Raw genomic sequence first — 21,006 nt, forward strand, 5'->3', positions numbered from 1 at the left:
GCTCTGGGGGCTGGAAGACTCATATCCATAAAGAGAACCTGACAGGTGTGGAGTTGGTCACCCAATGAGCAGGCTGGAGGAGAGAAGGACACAGAGGAAGCTATGGGGGGAATTTATCAAAACAGGAGCATCTATGCACGGCAACCAATCAGCTTTTATCTTTCTTAATGAAAGATAGAAGCTGATTGCTTGCCATGCACAACTGCTCCAGTTTTGGTCATATCTGTGTGTTTCAGCCGTATATTCAACTAGTTCCCCTATAGTACTATAGCAACCTCCGCCAGCCGATATTCTGTCAGTAAAAAAGGAAAAGAAAGGCGCCTCTAAGTGCAGTATGCAAAATTTAATAAAGCGCACAAAGGGTTAAAAGCACTTATAAGATTGTTGAGTGTTAAAAAACATGATAAAATCAGCAGTCCTCATCTGTGGCATGTGTCCATCCTCAGCATGGTGGTAGAGAGCAGTGTAGAGCCATCCAGCAGCTGTAAAGCATTCTCATGTGTGTTGGAAGGAGGAGGCAGCAAGGAAGCCTGTAGTCACTGCGGGACACACAAGGCTGGTGGTGTCAGTGTAGAGAAGGGGGCAGTAACGCGTTTCGGAGCATGTGCGGCTACTTCGTCAGACCTACGCCCATACTCCTCAAGCTGGCTTAGGAATGGTGAGGGGGAGGAGTGTGGGCAGATGTTGAATACACAATGATAAGGGAAGTGACAGATGTATTGCGAGGACGGCCAAGACGGCGGTGCACCCGCAAAATGGATCATTAACGTCAGCGCTATATACAATGAAGTCCTGAAGGAATTTGACACTGGGGTACAGGGCACAGATAGCAGTGGTTAAATTAACCATAATAAATAAATATACAAACGTAAGGTTGACATTGAATCAATATACAGGTGTGTTACATGGTCGGCCGGGTATCTATATGCATGTGTTACAAAGGCGACCAGGCGTTTGCACACATGCAAATAGGGTCGTAAGTCTAATGTTGAGTTGACAATGAATAAATATACAGCCGTGTACAAGGGCGGCCAGGCTTTATACACATGTGTTACAGGGGCGGCCAGGCATCTATTTGCACGTGTTACAAAGGCAGCCGGACGTTTGTACACATGCAAATAAGGTCGTAAGTCTAATGTTGAATTAACAATAACTAAATATGTAGCCGTGTTACAAGGGCGGCCGGGGAGCTATACACCTGTGTTACAGGGGCGGCCAGGTGTCTGTACACATGCAAAAGAAGTAATAAATCTGTTGTAAGGGGATAAAAAAATGGAATAAGTGATAGTATATAGTGGAGGTTGTGTGAATTGTACTGATTATGTCTGTAACAATGATAAAACAATGCTGAATATTACTTTACTATGAATAAGTGTATAGGTGTGTTACAAGGGCGTCCGGGCGTCTATACACTAAAGACAGATAGAGGAAAATAGTGGATGCTTATACAAGTTGTATGAATTGTGCAGATTATGCCTGTAGCAATAATCTCACGGTGAGAGGTATTACTCAACTGTGTACTAGTATATAGAAGTGTTACAGGGGCGGCTGGGTGTCTATAAACTACAGAAGGGTAATAGGAGGTGGTGGATGCTTATGCAAATAGTGCAGATTATGCCTGTAGCAATACTCTGACGATAATAGATAATAATAGACTGTAAATAAGTATGCGAGTGTGTTACAGGGGCGACCGGGCATTTACACACCCACAAATAAGGTCACAAATCTACTATAAGGAATTCACTTATAGGAATAGGTAATAAAATGTAATGGATGCTCTACAAATAGTATTTGATTGTGACAGATGGCAGATATGTACATGTATAACAGGCAAACACCATAACGTATGGATATGATAATAAGGAGGGATGAATGATAAATGAACAACTAAATGTATTAGATCATATAACTTACTGTAGTAGATCATGTAACTTACACAAGATAAAGTTAGGAGGTTAAAGGCGGATAGTACACTAGTAGTGGATAACGAATAGACACCATAATATCACAGTCTGTATGTTAAATGTAGTATCATCTAGAGTAAGGTGCTAATTTCCAATTCTTCATTAATACCTCCAGGGAAAAGTACGTCAAGAGCGTATATCCAATAAGTCTCCCGTTGGCAGAGAAGTTTAAATCTCTCTGCCGCAGGGAGAGTCCTGGTATGGATTCAATGATCCATACTTTTAGGCCTACAACTTAACACACCCAGAAAGATTAGCCCTCAATTTATTGAAAACCAATGAGAATGTTATCATTAAATCAGCAGATAAGGGTGGTAGCATTGTGCTGCAAAACCGGGTAGACTACATCAAAGAAGCCAGTAGACTACTCGGAGACTCACAAACCTTTACAAAATTGCAAGAGGACCCCCTACCTAGTTTCACCATTGATGCTACAATTTTAGTTAACCAAGCTACCAAAGATAATGTAATTACCAAAAACAAAGCTTCATTCTTGGTTAAAAAATATCAAACTCCGTATTTCTATAATTTGCCAAAAGTTCATAAAAGCACTACCAACCACCCTGGCAGACCCATAGTTGCCTCTATGAACAGTATTATTAGTGGTTTTTCCCAGTATGTAGACCTTTTTTTACAACCTTTTGTTTCCAAGTTACAATCCCATATCAAAGATGGAATACACCTGCTTGAACTATTAGGTCCATACCAATGGGAGCCCAACTACACCTGGCTCTCACTGGATGTCCAATCATTATACACACCCATCCCCGATAATGTCGGCATGCAGGCCATACAACACTTTCTGTCAGAAGACCCATCTATTCATCCAAACCAAGTTAAATTCATTCTAGATGCCACATTCTTATGCCTGACTCATAATTATTTCATGTTTGAAGACCACTACTACCTTCAAACCCATGGCACTGCCATGGACACCAATTTTGCACCTTCATATGCCAACTTAACCATGGGTTTTTGGGAAACACGATACATATGGGCGAATAACCCTTTTATGGCCAAAATGATATTTTACGGTCGTTATATTGATGACGTCATTATTATCTGGGACGGTAATACCGATGATATTGAATCTTTTGTTTCCCATTGTAATAATAACAAAATGTGCCTATCCTTTACATCTGTTCACGATAAAACACATCTGGCATTCTTAGACCTTGATCTATTTCATGATACTGGTTGCATTCATGCAAAAAATTATTGTAAACCCACTGCTGGGAATTCCTATCTGCAATTCAATAGTTGCCATCACCCGCATAGGTTAAAAAACATCCCCACAAGTCAATTCTGCCGTCTCAGACATAATTGCACCATGCAGTCAGACTATCAGACACAAAGCATAAATCTCAAACAAAAATTTATTGAAAAAGGCTACCCTCCATCACTCATCGAACAAGCCTACACCACATACGTCAATCCTGATACTCATACCCATAAAATGAATTCATCAAAGGACATTCGGTTCACGACTCAATTTCATAACAAATACAAAAATATGGAACACATAGTTCATAAACATTGGCCAATACTACTGCAGGATCCCCATCTCAAGGACAGTATACCAAATAAACCTAAATTTTCATATAGGAAAGCACCTAACATTAAGGGAACGATTGCCCCAAGCAAACTCAAAAAGAAAACAAATACGTCATCTTCACTCCAACTCTTTTTTATGATTGGGATGTATCAATGCCACAAACCCCTTTGCCTTACATGCAGTTTTGTACAACATGGTCAAAAAACATTCACAAATAAAAATAAAACATACAAAATTTCGGAATTCTACACCTGTTCTACAGACTATGTAGTATACTGCCTGACCTGCCCCTGCGGCCTCCACTATGTAGGTCGAACCATACGCCCCCTACGCCAGCGTTTTGGAAAGCATCGCTGATTCATCGAGGCCGGTAAAGACCACCATAGCGTCCCACGACATTTCACCCAACATCATCCTAAATCCACCGTAGGCCTAAAAGTATGGATCATCGAATCCATACCAGCCACTCTCCCTGCAGCAGGGAGATTTAAATGGCTCTGCAAATGGGAGACTTATTGGATATACGCTCTTGACGTACTTTTCCCTGGAGGTATTAATGAAGAATTGGAAATTAGCACCTTCCTCTAGATGATACCACATTTAACATATAGACTGTGATATTATGGTGTCTATTTGTTATCCACTACTAGTATACTATCCACCTTTAACCTCCTAACTTTATCTTGTGTAAGTTACATGATCTACTACAGTAAGTTATATGATCTAATACATTTAGTTGTTCATTTATCATTCATCCCTCCTTATTATCATATGCATACGTCAGGGTGTTTGCCTGTTATACATGTACATATCTGCCATCTGTCACAATCAAATACTATTTGTAGAGCATCCATTACATTTTATTACCTATTCCTATAAGTTAATTCCTTATAGTAGAATTGTGACCTTATTTGCGGGTGTGTAAATGCCCAGCCGCCCCTATAACACACTCGCATTCTTATTTACAGTCTATTATTATCTATTATCGTCAGAGTATTGCTACAGGCATAATCTGCACTATTTGCATAAGCATCCACCACCTCCTATTACCCTTCTGTAGTTTATAGACGCCCAGCCGCCCCTGTAACACTTCTATATACTAGTACACAGTTGAGTAATACCTCTCACCGTGAGATTATTGCTACAGGCATAATCTGCACAATTTGTACAATTTATATAAGCATCCACTATTTTCCTCTATCTGTCTTTAGTGTATAGACGCCCGGCTGCCCTTGTAACACACCTATACACTTATTCATAGTAAAGTAATATTCAGCATTGTTTTATCATTGTTACAGACATAATCAGTACAATTCACACAACCTCCACTATATACTGTCACTTATTCAATTTTTTTATCCCCTTACAACAGATTTATTACTTCTTTTGCATGCATACAGACACCTGGCCGCCCCTGTAACACAGGTGTATAGCTCCCCGGCCGCCCTTGTAACACGGCTACATATTTAGTTATTGTCAATTCAACATTAGACTTACGGCCTTATTTGCATGTGTACAAACGCCCGGCTGCCTTTGTAACACGTGCACATAGACGCCTGGCCGCCCCTGTAACACATGTGTATAAACGCCTGGCCGCCCTTGTAACACGGCTGTATATTTATTCATTGTCAACTCAACATTAGATTTACGACCCTATTTGCATGTGTGCAAACGCCCGGCTGCCTTTGTAACACATGCATATAGACACCCAGCTGACCATGTAACACACCTGTATATTGATTCAATGTCAACCTTACGTTTGTATATTTATTTATTATTGTTAATTTAACCACTGCTATCTGTGCCCTGTACCCCTGTGTCAAATTCCTTCAGGACTTCATTGTATATAGCGCTGACGTTAATGATCCATTTTGCGGGTGCACCGTCGTCTTGGCCGTCCTCGCAATACATCTGTCACTTCCCTTATCATTGTGTATTCAACATCTGCCCACACTCCTCCCCTTACTCCTCCCCCTCACCATTCCTAAGCCAGCTTGAGTATGGGCGTAGGTCTGACGAAGGAGCCGCACATGCTCCGAAACGCGTTACTGCCCATTTCTCTACACTGACACCACCAGCCTTGTGTGTCCCGCAGTGAATACAGGCTTCCCTGCTGCCTCCTCTTTCCAACACACATGAGAACGCTTTACAGCTGCTGGACGGCTCTACACTGCTCTCTACCACCATGCTGAGGATGGACACATGCCACAGATGAGGACTCCTGATTTTATCATGTTTTTTAACACTCAACAATCTTGTAAGTGCTTTTAACTCTTTGTGCACTTTATTAAATTTTGCATACTGCACTTAGAGACGCCTTTCTTTTCTTTTTTTATATCTTCAGAGTTGCTTCTCCTCTAACCAAAGTCCTGTCAGAAGTGCCACCTCATCACTATCATCCCTCTGACCAGCTACCCACCTCCACCAGAGCGCCCTTATCTCCTCTCGACATTCTGTCAGCACACTATACCGGTAGGTGGCGCTGTGCCGGCGCTTACTCCCTCAGGCGGGGATATGTTTTCTCTCACTCTGGTAGGCGGAGCGAAGCAGAGAGTTCCATCCCTCACAGAGGCGGGAAACCAGGCAGGCCCTGAAAGCAATGGGGGCGGGGTTTGATCTTACTCCACCCCTCTGCCTCGGCTCTCTGCTGTCGGCCGGTTAATGATCAGTCCTCTCCAGTACTGATCCCATCATCCACTGCACCCTCTCCAGTACTGATCCCATCATCCACTGCACCCTCTCCAGTACTGATCCCATCATCCACTGCACCCTCTCCAGTGCTGATCCCATCATCCACTGCACCCTCTCCAGTGCTGATCCCACCACCCACAGCACCCTCTCCAGTGCCAATACCACCACCCGCAGCACCCTCTCCAGTGCCGATACTACAACCTGTTGCATCCTGTCCAGTGTCAAGTCCACTGTCCTCCACATCTTTGCTAGAACACACATATGCACTGCCATCTGTACTGGCCACAGTCAAAGTATATGGAAAATTTGTGAAATGCCCTCAGTGTAGCCTTTGTCTTCTCAGGAAAAACTTGAAAATACACATGTTGAGAAAGCATGCAGATGTGGCACAAGATATTACCCAGGCCTGTCATTTAGAGGGTAAATGTCGATGAGACAAATAGTATATTTGCTGCGCAGAGAACTAAGCATGGATTTTCCGTGCCAGTGCATGTGCAGAGGAAGAAGTGGGGGAAGACTCATGTAGTTCAATGTGAGTTGGAGGAATGTCTACAATATCAGTTGTTGGCTCAGCGTAGTGGACTGAGCTACAGTTTATGTGAGCACCTCCGATAACTAGATTACTGTACAGGAACTGTTGCAGAGGTATTCCTTCAAGAAGACATCCTGAGGAAAATGGTTCTCCTCAAATTCTTTGGAGAGGCAAAGGCTGTTACATGTATAAAGAGGCAAAAAGCGTCTCAGGTGGCGCATATTCCACTTTGTGTGATTGTGGATTTTGGTGACTCACCATCACAGATATGTCTCTCCATTCATGAGCCTGAAATGCACAGTTTTTGCCGATGTGACAGAATAGTTGCGACCTAAACTAGACAAAAGAACACCTGGCATCGTGCCTGTGCAAAGCCCAGAACATCATGTCCTCACAAAAAACATTTCAAAATGGCATATCTTTCAAACAAAGAGAGATGTCTTTGGAACAAAGGTCTCACCATCACCAGGCTCACCATCGTTAATATCTAAGGAGGGTTCAGGCCTTATGGACAATACCAATGTAGAGCGAAGTGTGGGCTGCATATTTAAAGAGAAAAAAATCCTGCATACATTACCAAAAGATGTCATAGCACAAAAAAGTGAAATGGAATACCGAAAACAGTTCATTCCTCTTGAAAAAATGTGCCAGTTATGCCCAGGTCATTCCAAACTTAAGAGGCTGTGCAGATTACGGATAAAGCTCAAATTGTCAGCATTATTGGAATGATTGAGAGTAATTATAAATAAATGGGACTAATTAGCAATGTGTAATTATGTGTAATAATAGTTTTATATGCTGATGTGTTGAAATCACTGTCATTTTGTCTTTTACAGACATTTCAACATATCAAAGAAGATGTCCTCAGTGCAATATGGCGTACAGGTGCCAGGAGTGGAAAGATGGCCTTCACAACTTTGATGACCATATATTTAGATTTCTTGAACTGTGCATTTTTCAGGGAAAATGTAGGGGTGAGGAATATTTTCTATCATTATAATTATTTGTTCTCATTTGTTGGTGCCTACTTCCTTAGAAGTGTGTGCGTTTGTAATTATGTTATTTAGAATTGGTCATTGTAAAATGAAAAACATGTGGTATGTTGGTGTATACATAATGTCAAATCACAAACTTCTTTGCATCATACTTTAGGACTATGTGTTTGTTTCAAGGGTTATCGACTCATTGGAGGGGTTAAGACAAGAGAGGTTTCCTTCCATTGATGCGATTTCATGCTTATTCCCACTTCAAAGCTTTGATTGATATAGAGTACACCTACTCCTGCATTAATTGTGGATTAGCACCCCCCTTACATTTTTTCACACAATGAATCCCTTTAATGCTGTCTGATCATTGCTTGCATGTAAAAGTATGTGGCTACAAAACGGAACTCCACTCTAGACAGGAAAGATTTGACCTCCACGTCCTTGAGATGTGTGAGTGGAGGTCACATTTGCTGTTGAGAGTGGAGCTCCAGTTTGTAGCCAGATACCCTTATACTCTTTGTTTGAAATGTATGCCATTTCGAAATGTTTTTCTGAGGACATGATGTTCTCGGATTTGCACAAGCACAATGCCAGGTGTTCTTTTGTCTAGTGTAGGTCACAACTTTTTTGCCAAGATGGCAAAAACTGTGTATTTCAGGCTCATGAATGGAGAGACATCTCTGTGATGGTGAGCCACCAAAATCCACAATCACACAAAGTGGAACATGCACCACCTGAGCCACTTTTTGCCTCTTTACACATGTAAAAGCCTCTGCCTCTCCAAAGAATTTGAGGAGCACCATTTCCCTCAGGATGTCTTCTTGAAGGACTCTGCAACAGTTCCTGTACAGTAATATAGTGAGCAGACATTCCTCCAACTCACATTGGACTACATGAGTCTTCCCCCACTTCTTGATCTGCACATGCACTGGCACGGAAAATCCATACTTAGTTTTCTTCACAGCAAATATGCTATTTGTCTCATCAACATTTACACTCTGTAAATGACAGGCCTGGGTAATATCTTGTACCACATCTGCATGCTTTCTCAACATGTGTACTTTCAAGTTTTTCCTCAGAAAACAAAGGCTACACTGAGGGCATTTCACAAATTTTCCATATACTTTGACTGTGGCCGGTACAGAAGGCAGTGCATATGTGTGTTCTAGCAAAGATGTGGAGGACAGTGGACTTGATACTGGACAGCATGCAACAGGTGTTGGTATCAGCACTGGAGAGGGTACTGCGGGTGGTATCGGCACTGGAGAGGGTGCATTGGCTGGTGGTATTGGCACTGGAGAGGGTGCTGCAGGTGGTGGTATCAGCACTGGGGAGGGTACAGCGGGTGATGGGATCGGCACTGAAGAGGGTGCAGTAGATGATGGGATCGGCCCTGGAGAGGGTGCAGTGGATGATGGGATCGGCACTGGAGAGGGTGCAATGGATGATGGGATCGGCACTGGGGAGGGTGCAGTGGATGATGGGATCGGCACTGGAGAGGTTGCAGGGAGTGGCGATTTCGGCACTGCAGAAACTTCACACAACAATAAATGTCTTTCCATACCCACCCTGCATATAATTGTTCTTTTATAAAGTGATAATGTCCCATTGGCTGGCACGTAAGTCTGCACCGCCATAAGATTTTGTCTGTAATAGAAATAACATATTAATAAACTGCAAATAAAATATAAGCAATTCATACAACTTTCTCAGTGTGCACATTTGTAGACTTAGAGCAGAGTTCAACCCATTTAAAAGTCAGCAGCTACAAAAAGTGTAGCTGCTGACTTTTAATAATCAGACACTCACCTGTCCCGCGGTCCAGCGATGCGAGCGCATGAAGCCCCGCTCCTCTCCGAGGCGCCAGCATTCTAACTGTGGGCGCCTGGCTTTGGCTTCACAGCCATGCGCGCTGCGGATTCCACGCGCTGTGAATGGCCGGGCAATCTTCTGGGACCTGTGACATCTCCTAGAAGATTGCAGGGAGGAAGGGGGGAGAGGTGATCTTCCTTCCAGCGTCACGGAGCCAGGGGAGGAAGTGGGAGCTGGGTCCCTGTAAAAACAGGGTACCCGCCCCTCCCCCCAAAAAAAATTACATGCCAAACATGGCATGTCAGGGGGTCACCAGTACTTAAAGCGGAAGTTCCATTTTTGGGTGGAACTCCGCTTTAAACTTTAAAATCTACCAAACTATCCCCTGTAAAAAAAAAATAAAAACGTTCTGCTAAAAAACATAACAAAAAAAAATCTTTGATTTATAAATATTGTCCTATATATATTCTGCTACAAAAAAAATCCCAATAAGTGTATATCGATTAGTTTGCTTGAACGTTATAGCAAGTACAGACTATAGGTTATACTGGACATACCATTGAACCGTAAAACTTTTTTTGCCTAGAGATCCATGTGTGTCTCAATCTTGGCCCTGTTAGTTGGCATGAAGGTGGGGCAACAAAGGACAATGAGATTCTGCTTAGAAACATGTATTGTATTCGTCTTCCAACATAAACATAAACTTCCATCATCACCAAAAATGTATGTTGGAAAATGTTAAATTGCTTTTACAAACAAATCCAGTTTTAAAGGAGAGCACTTTAACAGAAACTACAAAACCTACCAAACAATATCTTGTATTTCTGCAAATCTGGCTCAGTATCTGCTGCAGACTGCAGTCACTGGAGCTTCACTCTATACAGAATTCATGTACAGGAAACAAGTGACCTCCACTTCCTGTAGTATCGTCTATTTGTTGTTTCTTATTGTTTGTTACATTAAAGTTGATTTAAAAATAAAAAAGGTTGAGTTTTGAAGGCCACATGTTTCCTGTGACAATGGAGCTCCAGCTGTAGAGATTCACAATAAAGTTTTGTTTAAAAAAAAAAAAAAAAGAAGAAGTGGAGGCCACATGCTTTCTGTTTCGGTGGAGCTCCACTCTGCAGCCAGACCCTTCTCGACCCCCTTGCTTTTAGCGGAAGTTTTGATGCGGGGAGCGCCCCGCCCACCGCCGGAAGCAGGAAATCCCGGAAGTTCCGGTGTGTTGTGGAGGGGGGGGAATAAACAGGGATGGCTGAGGCAGCGGCGGCACCTGTAGCTCTGACGTCAGTGGTGGCAGGGAAGAGCCCGCTGCTCCAGTTTCCGGACAACCCCCCCGCGGGCGGCTGGACAAGGCAGGTGACCTGCAGGTAGGAGGAGTGGGCGGAGCTATGGGGAGGGGGGGGCAGGTTTCCAGGGACCTTCTGTTGTTTATGTCCCGGCAAATGTCATGTGTTGTGGGACGTGCTCGTGTTTGTTTATAACTCTTCCTGACAGTGGTCCAGGCTGCTTACATTGGCCCCAGGCAATACACCCGGCCTTTCATACTATTCCCTAGAGGAACACTTGGCTGGCCTCTTTAGTCCCTGGTAAGGCTCTTAGGTTCTCACATTGGTCCCTGATGAGGTGCCCCCATTGACCCCCCGGGGAGTTTGGTGACCCACGAGTACCTGGAGGGAGGCCCACGTTATTCCTGAGAGGGGTCCCCATGTTAGTTCCTGGAGGGGTGCTTGGGTGCCAACTTTGGTCCCTGGTGGGGTGCCCACATTATTCCCTAGAGAGGTGGTGGGGTGCCCACATTATTCCCTAGAGAGGTGGTGGGGTGCCCTCATTATTCCCTAGAGAGGTGGTGGGGTGCCCTCATTATTCCCTAGAGAGGTGGTGGGGTGCCCTCATTATTCCCTAGAGAGGTGGTGGGGTGCCCTCATTATTCCCTAGAGAGAGGTGGTGGGGTGCCCACATTATTCCCTAGAGAGGTGGTGGGGTGCCCTCATTACTCCCTAGAGAGGTGGTGGGGTGCCCTCATTACTCCCTAGAGAGAGGTGGTGGGGTGCCCTCATTACTCCCTAGAGAGAGGTGGTGGGGTGCCCTCATTACTCCCTAGAGAGAGGTGGTGGGGTGCCCTCATTACTCCCTAGAGAGAGGTGGTGGGGTGCCCTCATTACTCCCTAGAGAGGTGGTGGGGTGCCCTCATTACTCCCTAGAGAGGTGGTGGGGTGCCCTCATTACTCCCTAGAGAGGTGGTGGGGTGCCCTCATTGTTCCCTAGAGAGAGGTGGGGTGCCCTCATTACTCCCTAGAGAGAGGTGGTGGGGTGCCCTCATTATTCCCTAGAGAGGTGGTGGGGTGCCCTCATTACTCCCTAGAGAGAGGTGGTGGGGTGCCCTCATTACTCCCTAGAGAGGTGGTGGGGTGCCCTCATTATTCCCTAGAGAGGTGGTGGGGTGCCCTCATTGTTCCCTAGAGAGAGGTGGTGGGGTGCCCTCATTACTCCCTAGAGAGAGGTGGTGGGGTGCCCACATTATTCCCTAGAGAGAGGTGGTGGGGTGCCCTCATTATTCCCTAGAGAGGTGTGGTGGTGGGGTGCCCTCATTATTCCCTAGAGAGGTGTGGTGGTGGGGTGCCCACATTATTCCCTAGAGAGAGGTGGTGGGGTGCCCTCATTATTTCCTAGAGAGAGGTGGGGTGCCCACATTATTCCCTAGAGAGAGGTGGTGGGGTGCCCACATTATTCCCTAGAGAGAGGTGGTGGGGTGCCCACATTATTCCCTAGAGAGAGGTGGTGGGGTGCCCACATTATTCCCTAGAGAGAGGTGGTGGGGTGCCCACATTATTCCCTAGAGAGAGGTGGTGGGGTGCCCACATTATTCCCTAGAGAGAGGTGGTGGGGTGGCCACATTATTCCCTAGAGAGAGGTGGTGGGGTGCCCTCATTATTCCCTAGAGAGAGGTGGTGGGGTGCCCACATTATTCCCTAGAGAGAGGTGGTGGGGTGCCCTCATTATTCCCTAGAGACAGGTGGTGGGGTGCCCTCATTATTCCCTAGAGACAGGTGGTGGGGTGCCCACATTATTCCCTAGAGAGAGGTGGTGGGGTGCCCTCATTCCCTAGAGAGAGGTGGTGGGGTGCCCTCATTATTCCCTAAAGACAGGTGGTGGGGTGCCCACATTATTCCCTAGAGAGAGGTGGTGGGGTGCCCACATTATTCCCTAGAGAGAGGTGGTGGGGTGCCCACATTATTCCCTAGAGAGAGGTGGTGGGGTGCCCACATTATTCCCTAGAGAGAGGTGGTGGGGTGCCCACATTATTCCCTAGAGAGAGGTGGTGGGGTGCCCACATTATTCCCTAGAGAGAGGTGGTGGGGTGCCCACATTATTCCCTAGAGACAGGTGGTGGGGTGCCCACATTATTCCCTAGAGACAGGTGGTGGGGTGCCCACATTATTCCCTAGAGACAGGTGGTGGGGTGCCCACATTATTCCCTAGAGACAGGTGGTGGGGTGCCCACATTATTCCCTAGAGACAGGTGGTGGGGTGCCCACATTATTCCCTAGAGACAGGTGGTGGGGTGCCCACATTATTCCCTAGAGACAGGTGGTGGGGTGCCCACATTATTCCCTAGAGACAGGTGGTGGGGTGCCCACATTATTCCCTAGAGACAGGTGGTGGGGTGCCCACATTATTCCCTAGAGACAGGTGGTGGGGTGCCCACATTATTCCCTAGAGACAGGTGGTGGGGTGCCCACATTATTCCCTAGAGACAGGTGGTGGGGTGCCCACATTATTCCCTAGAGACAGGTGGTGGGGTGCCCACATTATTCCCTAGAGACAGGTGGTGGGGTGCCCACATTATTCCCTAGAGACAGGTGGTGGGGTGCCCACATTATTCCCTAGAGACAGGTGGTGGGGTGCCCACATTATTCCCTAGAGACAGGTGGTGGGGTGCCCACATTATTCCCTAGAGACAGGTGGTGGGGTGCCCACATTATTCCCTAGAGACAGGTGGTGGGGTGCCCACATTATTCCCTAGAGACAGGTGGTGGGGTGCCCACATTATTCCCTAGAGACAGGTGGTGGGGTGCCCACATTATTCCCTAGAGACAGGTGGTGGGGTGCCCACATTATTCCCTAGAGACAGGTGGTGGGGTGCCCACATTATTCCCTAGAGACAGGTGGTGGGGTGCCCACATTATTCCCTAGAGACAGGTGGTGGGGTGCCCACATTGGTCCACTGGGGAACACCTACATTAGCCCCCTGTAGGGGTGTTTTGAATTTCCATATTATTTGCTGGAAACTTGCTCCCCTTAGTCCTCAGAGGGGTGCCCATGTTAGTCTCTGGAGGGTCCGTTGGATGCCCATATTAGTCCCTGATGGGGCACTTACATTATTCCCTAGTGGGGTACACACATTGGTCCCCTGTGGGATGCCAGTGTTAGGGCACCCAAACACCCTACAGGGGACTATTAGTTCCTGGAAGGAGGTCCCCATTAGCCCTCAGAGGGTTGCCCATGTTAATCCCAGGGAGGAGGGTACTTGGGTACCCATATTGATCCTCTGGGGAACACCAGTGGTAATCCCTGGAGGGGCACTTGGGTGCCCATGTTAGTTCAACGGAAGGGGAGGGGTGATTGGGTGCCCACAATAGTCCATATTGGCCCCCTAAACGGGCATTTGAGCTCTTATGTTAGTCCCTGTAACTCAGGCAGGCACATTCATTTCCAAGAGGGGTGCTTGCTCTAATCTCAAGGAAAGTTTAGGTGCTCCCATTTGTCCCTGAGACACCTGTGTGTTCATGATGGTACCCAGAGATGCACCTGTCTGCTTCTGCTGGAGGTGCCTGGCTGCTCATGTTAGTTCTCGGGGAGCTGCCTGGCTGCTCACATGAAGGTTTCCCTTAGAGGGCCTTTCCTATCTGATCGGAGTGCCACTTGCCTTTATGCGCTTCTGGTGAATAATTGGCACCCAGAGCTGTCGCATGGAAGCAGAGATGGTTCTTATCCCCATGTAAGAGCCACCGCCATGTCATGGAACTTGGACAGATCATATGCTTGTAGCTGAATGGAGCAGTGGGCAGGTAAATATACTCTGCTTTTGTGGCTGTTATTAAAGTCGGTCTGTTTGTCTTGTCCTTTATGGACGTCGGGTTGACTTTAAGGTGTCATGGGGAAAGCCGAAGTGGCAAAATTAAATGGAAACCGACATTGGGAAATTTTGTGCAAATCTGTCAAAATGAAGATTTGAAAAAAATGCCCAAAACTGCTTCATAAATGGACTAATCCTGTCAGAATTGAGGTTTTCAGTGTTGTGATAGTTTGGCAATTACTCATGGAAGTCTGCACCCCAATTAATTTTATGTTATTGCTATGACGGGTAGAGGTGTGTTTGGTGTCCTTTTTTTTTTTTTTTTTTTTGAAAAACCAAAATGTGGTTGGTTACATTTACTTTAGATTTATTTAAATGATCCCCTTACCATTAATGGTCACTGGCACTTTACCCCAACCCCCCCCAAGCCTACCTTCAATCTATCGATCCACCTTCCTACAGTGTTTACAAACATTCAATCCAATCACAACGGAGGAAAGGGAGCTTCCTCTTTTGCGCGTGGCTTGAATGTTTGTAATCACTACTGGTGTATACACTTGTGATGGCTGTTATTGGTTCACAGCCACTCTGGCTGTGTACTTGGAGCGCAGATCATAGTCATTTATGGGTGCACTGGACACTCTAGAAAACATACTGAAGCGCCATTTATAAATCGTTCTCAAGAAAAACATGTCCACCTCCATGCCTTTGTATTACAATATGGTGCTATGGAGGTGGTTAAAAAGTAGATGTAAAGCCTTGACCCTCCTAAAAGCGTAACAATCAGGAGAAATGTATTAACCGCACCCCTCGCGCACCCCCTTCGGTGCATATCGGGCATGGAAAAAAGCTCTATCTGTCCCAAAAAAAGATAAACATTTCATATGAGTACAGTGTTGCATGACCGCTTAATTGTCATTCAAAGTGCGACAGCACTGAAAGCTGAAAATTGGCCTGGTCAGGAAAGGGGTATAAGTGCCCAGTAAGCAAGTGGTTAAACATTGTTGCATAAAAGAAATTTCCTCAAATACCTTTTTTATCTTTGTATTTAGAGGTGGTCACGTGACCACTGTGTCCTAGGGGTCAACCAATCTAATTTTTTTTTCAGGACCGATACCAATTTTTCGGCATCCTTTCAGGCCGATATCAGGTGCATATATTCTGTAGATTTAAAATTTTTATTTTTACACTGTCCTTTTAAATTAAAAAAAAAATATCAATTTTATTGCTGTCACAAGGAATGTAAACATCCCTTGTGACAGAAATAGGCAGTAACAGGTACTCTTTATGGAGGGATCTCCACTGCACTTAAAAGTATTCAAAACGCCAAGTTTGGCGTTTTTTAATACTTTCTATTTTCTGTGGTCTCCCTCTCCTTCTAAGTTTTCCTGTGCACCTATGGTGATCCTGCTGTGGAGAAAGCCTGTATGACAAGCTCTGACCTTGCAGGAAGGGCATCTCTTAACTGCCAAGTAAAATGTCCAGAAGAATGGAAGCGGCCTCTTTGCAAAATGTGCATTGGCTCTCTGGTCAAAGAGGAATCTACCTTGGCATGCAGCGATTTAGTTGCATCAGTTAAAAAAAAGCTGGATGCTACTATTCAATCTTTTCGCTCTTCACTAGCAAACCCATCTCTAATTCAGCCATCTACCTCAGAATCCTCACAAGGCTCGCAATTAATCCCGGTGGTGGAGGCTGAAGTGGGTCCTCCCAGGAGGAAGAAATCCCCCCCCTCCCCTTGTTCCAAGGAAGTACAACTTGTCTTTGGAGCAAGTAGATGGTATGTTAAAAGCAAATTATGCTACTTTGGGTTTAGGAGAAGAAAGGAAAGAATTATCCCTCCATGACCGAATGTATGCGGGTCTTAGTGAGCCTAAAGGTCGCACCTTTCCAGTGCACTCAGGGATCTCGGAGTCCGTTAAAAAAGAGGGGTCAGAACCAGAGAGAAAGCTTTTATTTCCAAGGGCCCTTAAAATGCACTTCCCTTTTTGATGAAAATCTAGCTGCACTTTGGAATAAAGTTCCTAAACATACTGCAGCCTTTTCACAGGTGTCTAGATCAACTGACCTGGCATTTGAGGACATGGGTATCCTGAAGGATCCCATGGATAAAAGAATGGATCAACAACTTAAAAGGGCTTGGCAATCTCAAACCAGCTATGGCAACTACTTGCGTGTCTAGAAGTCTGGAGTACTGGATAAACCAACTCAAAGCCCACGCCATGGCAGACTCTCCTAAACAAGAGATCCTTGACTCATTTTCTACCCTATCCATGGCTGTGGCTTACATTGCAGATGTGTCAGCAGAGTCTATAAGGATGACCGCAAGATCTGCAGCCCTAGCCAACTCTGCCAGGAGAGCTCTTTGGATGAAGACCTGGCCCGGGAGACGTGGCATCCAAAAGTAAACATTGTGGAATTCCGTTTTTATTCCTGATTTTTAGATTCAATTCTTGATAGGACAGCCGACAAGAAAAGATCATTTCCTGTTAAAAAGAAAAAGCAACCTATTAAATGTCTTTCAACTTCAAAGGGCTCAGGGGAAAAGAAGGAACTGTCAGTGCACAAGGCCAAAGGCAACGGTGGGCTCCTTTTTCATCTTCCTGCGTCAGCCAGCAAGACACAATGACTTGTCATTGCCGATAGGAGGAAGACTTCAGGGATTCCTCCCCCAATGGGCAAGCATGATGAAAAATCAATATATTTTAACCATGCTGTCCCAGGGATGCAAGATAGAGCTTTTGGAGTTTCCTCCAAAAAGATTCTTGGGCACAAACCCTCCCAAAGGACACAGCAAAAGCCCTGGCTATGAAGGACTTTGATGACACCTGGATCACAGCCCCCTGTAGCATGGGAAGAACATCATCAGGGATACTATTCCCATGTCTTTCTGGTAAAGAAGCCATCCAGAAGTTTTCGTCTCATCCTCCACTTAAAACCACTAAACAGGTCGGTGACATACAAAATATTTTGTATGGACTCTATCTTCAGTCAGGAATCTATTGACACAGAATCTATTGCTTCATGGCGTCAATAGATTTAAGAGATGCATACCTTCATATTCCTATAGCTCCCCAGTCTCAAAGGTTTCTGAGGTTGGTGGTGAAAATGGGGGAAGAGGTTCTACATCTGCAATTCAAAGTCCTTACGTTTGGCCTTTTATCCTCTCTGCTGAATTTCACAAAAGTAATGGCAGAAGCTCTCGCCCCACTTCATCTTCAGGGGATTGCAGTAATCCCATAGCTGGACGATCTCCTCTTTTTTTGCCCCATCCAGGGAGAGATTGCAAGAATATTTGCTCAGAGCCCGCAGTCCTTTGGAAACCTTGGGTTGGATTGTGAACCTTCAAATTTCAATCCGGCTCAGCAGCTACAGTTTTAGGGTACCACATAAACTCGGTGGAACAGAGAATCTTCCTTCTGGAAGAAAAGACAGGCAAAGTCAGACTGTAGCAGCTATGTTACAGATGGATCAAATGATCACGGTCAGGGAGGTTATGTCGGCCTTGGGGACCTTGACCTCAACTATGCCTGCCATTCAGTGGGCAAAGCTTCATTTCAGACCACTTCAAAGTTTTCTCCTAAAGGTATGGAATCACAATCCGGAATCCCTAGACACATTAGTAAGGATTCCCACAAGGGTAAAAAGGAATCTTTTTTTGGTGGTGGAGAAATCAATCAGTTATGTCAAAAGGGCTGCTATGGTTCTTTCCGGTCAAAAGAAGAGTGACGACAGATGCCAGCTTGTGGGGATGGGGAACCCACTGGGATCAGAATCTGGCACAGGGCATTTGGTCCCAAGCCGAGGGGGCAATATTCTCAAATTGGAGGGAGTTAAGGACAGTCGCCTTAGCATTGGCTGACTTCTCACAAGACTTCCATGAGTACCATGTACAGTTTTTTTCGGGCAATGCCACTAAGGTAGCCTACTTGAACAAATGGGGGCACAAGAAGCAGGGCCCTTCAGTTACTGTCAGCAAAAGTCCTACAGTGGGCGGAAAATCTGCTTTCCTTGTCAACGGTCCTTCTCAAAGGCACACTAAATGGGGTGGAAGACTTTTTGAGCAGATGGAAAATTCAGGAAGCAGAGTGGAGCCTGAATCCAGAGATTTTTGCACTGATCACCAGGATGTGGGGGCGTCCACAGGTGGACTTGTTTGCATCAAAAGAAAACGCACCAGTCTCCCTTAAGTCCCTTTTTTTTTTTTTTCTTCACCAAGACGAAAGTTCTCTAGGGATAGATGCCTTAGCCCATCCTTGGAACTTTCACCTGGGTTACACCCCTCCCCCCCCCCCCCTTTCACAGCTAATTCCATTGGTATTGAGGAAGATACTGACGGAAAGAGTCTCTATAATTCGAATTACTCCATTATGGCCAAAAAGAGCCTGGTTCTCCACGGCGGGAAAAGCCGTTCCCCCTGGGAGAAGACAGTGATTATCGGCAGCGGCTAGAGCAGGCTGGGGTTGTACCCAAGTTGATCGATTTGAACCATTAATGGTTCAAATCTCGACCGGTTCAGCAGGAACTGGCCGAGATTCAATCTGTCTATGGCTGGCCTTCAGTTGGGATATTATTGTGTCCTCCACCTTCAGCCTGCTGACTGGACAGTGAAAAGACAGCAGCAGACTGATGTAATCGCTCCATTGCTCCATCCATTGGAAGGTTATATGTTATGTTAATGCTTGTACTGACTATGCCGAACCCTTTTTTTTTTTTTTTTTTTTTTTTTTTTTCTGTTGCCATAGTCTACTAAATCGTATATATTTCAGATATTTTATGCACGGCGTCTGCAAAGAAGGAAACAACTGTTGCTATTCACACGATCTCTCCACCAGCCGCTCCAGTATGATCTGCAGATATTATCAACGAGGGTGCTGTGCTTATGGGGACCACTGCAGGTGAGGGGCACTAGTGGTATGATTTACACCTTTTGCACCTTTACTTTACTGTACTTTGCACTTGCAGCTGTGAGCTTGTTTTAACAACTTGCAGTCCAGTGATGGATATATATATATCTATTGCAGATGGCAAGTGACCAACTAACAGGAAATGAAAGCTTGCACCTTCAAAAAAAATGATCAACAATGCCAACTGATGAAACCTAGAGCCCCATTTGAAGTATGCCTAAAACCAAATTTTTATTTTTATTTTTTTTGCCCCAGAAAGGGTTATAACCCCAGTTAAATTCTCTCTGTCTGATTGCTGGGAATTTCCTTTACCTTCTGTCCTAAAAACGCAACAGAGTAAATCTCATTGGAAAATTTCCCCTCAATTACTGTTTTGTTGACAACTAAAAATGTTTGAACTTCCCTTCACTTTCAGTTTTTTTTCTTGACAGTGATCACCAGGACAAAAAAGTTAATCTTTTAATAGTGAGTTGTTCAAATTGTAGTATGCATGAAAGGATGACAACACTGCAGCTAAGCTGAGCAGGAGTTGTCATCCAAAGACAGAAAATGTCTGAATTCCCCTTGCTGGTAGGAGTTAATTGAGAGCAGGACATGCATGAAAAATATGCACCAATATATGGTTTGGTTTCAATGTTTGTGTTTAGATACACTTTAGCTCTTCCTAAAGATGCACCATTCTAATTTGTTTGTTCTTCTCTCCAAGATATGAACACATAAAACCACTAAAGCCAGAAGTTATCAGCGATACCTCTGTAGCATTGATCTGCCCCCTCAACTCCATCCCGGAAACCAGCGGCAGCATAAACAGTAAGGCAGCTGACTTGGCAGCTAGTGACCTGGCGGCAGGGGTCTCACAATCTGAAGACTGGGTCAATGCCGTGGAATTTGTACCGGGGCAGCTCTACTGCGGACGTGGTAATCATTTGGGAGGGGGTGTCTTTCATGCAGCACAGAAAAAAATCGAAAAAATCTCAGGGCTAGCATTTTAAGTTGAACTCCAGCCAAAAATCATAATCTAATACTATACAAAACTGCGGCATCACAAAAAATTGCAGTGATGCTAGTGAGACACTTGCATAACCTAAAAGTTTTTTTTAAATGGATATAAAACACAATATGCTCCATAATCTGTTATATGCCCCACATAGCTCTGAGTATCCTCTGTGTACAATTTATAACTCCCCACCCCCCATGAGAACACATGAGAAGCTTTTATTGTAGAATAGACATAGCTTCTTTTCCAATAAATGCCTTCATGCTTGTAAAGGTTTCCTTTCCCACTTTACAACTGAAATTGAATCTACTTATATTTTGGTTCCTCGCCTCTCACCAAAATGCTAATGAATTTTTAAAATGAAACCTTCCTATTTAATTACATACTGTATATAGGTGGATCATGGCTGATGTAGGGTGTTGGGTAGGAAAGCAAGAAGAAAGGAAGAGGGCACCACCACGAAGTGTAGTTTAATAATGGAC

At 45.0% G+C, this 21,006-nt stretch overlaps 1 protein-coding gene across 5 annotated transcripts in view; it reads left to right on the forward strand.

Moving 5' to 3' along the window:
- Positions 1-10,709: 10,709 nt before the first annotated feature.
- MKRN1 (makorin ring finger protein 1) overlaps positions 10,710-21,006 on the forward strand; it is a 56,956-nt gene continuing 46,659 nt past the window's right edge. Inside the window, exons 1-3 of one of the 5 annotated variants that reach the window (XM_073621849.1) lie at positions 10,711-10,910; positions 19,390-19,518; positions 20,234-20,337. In XM_073621849.1, coding sequence (XP_073477950.1) covers positions 10,792-10,910; positions 19,390-19,518; positions 20,234-20,337 — 352 coding nt within the window. In that variant the 5' untranslated portion in view covers positions 10,711-10,791. Of the gene's footprint in view, positions 10,911-14,590; positions 14,613-19,389; positions 19,519-20,233; positions 20,446-21,006 lie in introns of those variants that run through there. The other 4 variants (XM_073621848.1, XM_073621850.1, XM_073621852.1 and 1 more) reach the window with 4 other exon arrangements.

The sequence above is a fragment of the Aquarana catesbeiana genome, linkage group LG03, assembly GCF_042186555.1.
Source record: "Aquarana catesbeiana isolate 2022-GZ linkage group LG03, ASM4218655v1, whole genome shotgun sequence".
Classification (NCBI taxonomy): domain Eukaryota; kingdom Metazoa; phylum Chordata; class Amphibia; order Anura; family Ranidae; genus Aquarana; species Aquarana catesbeiana.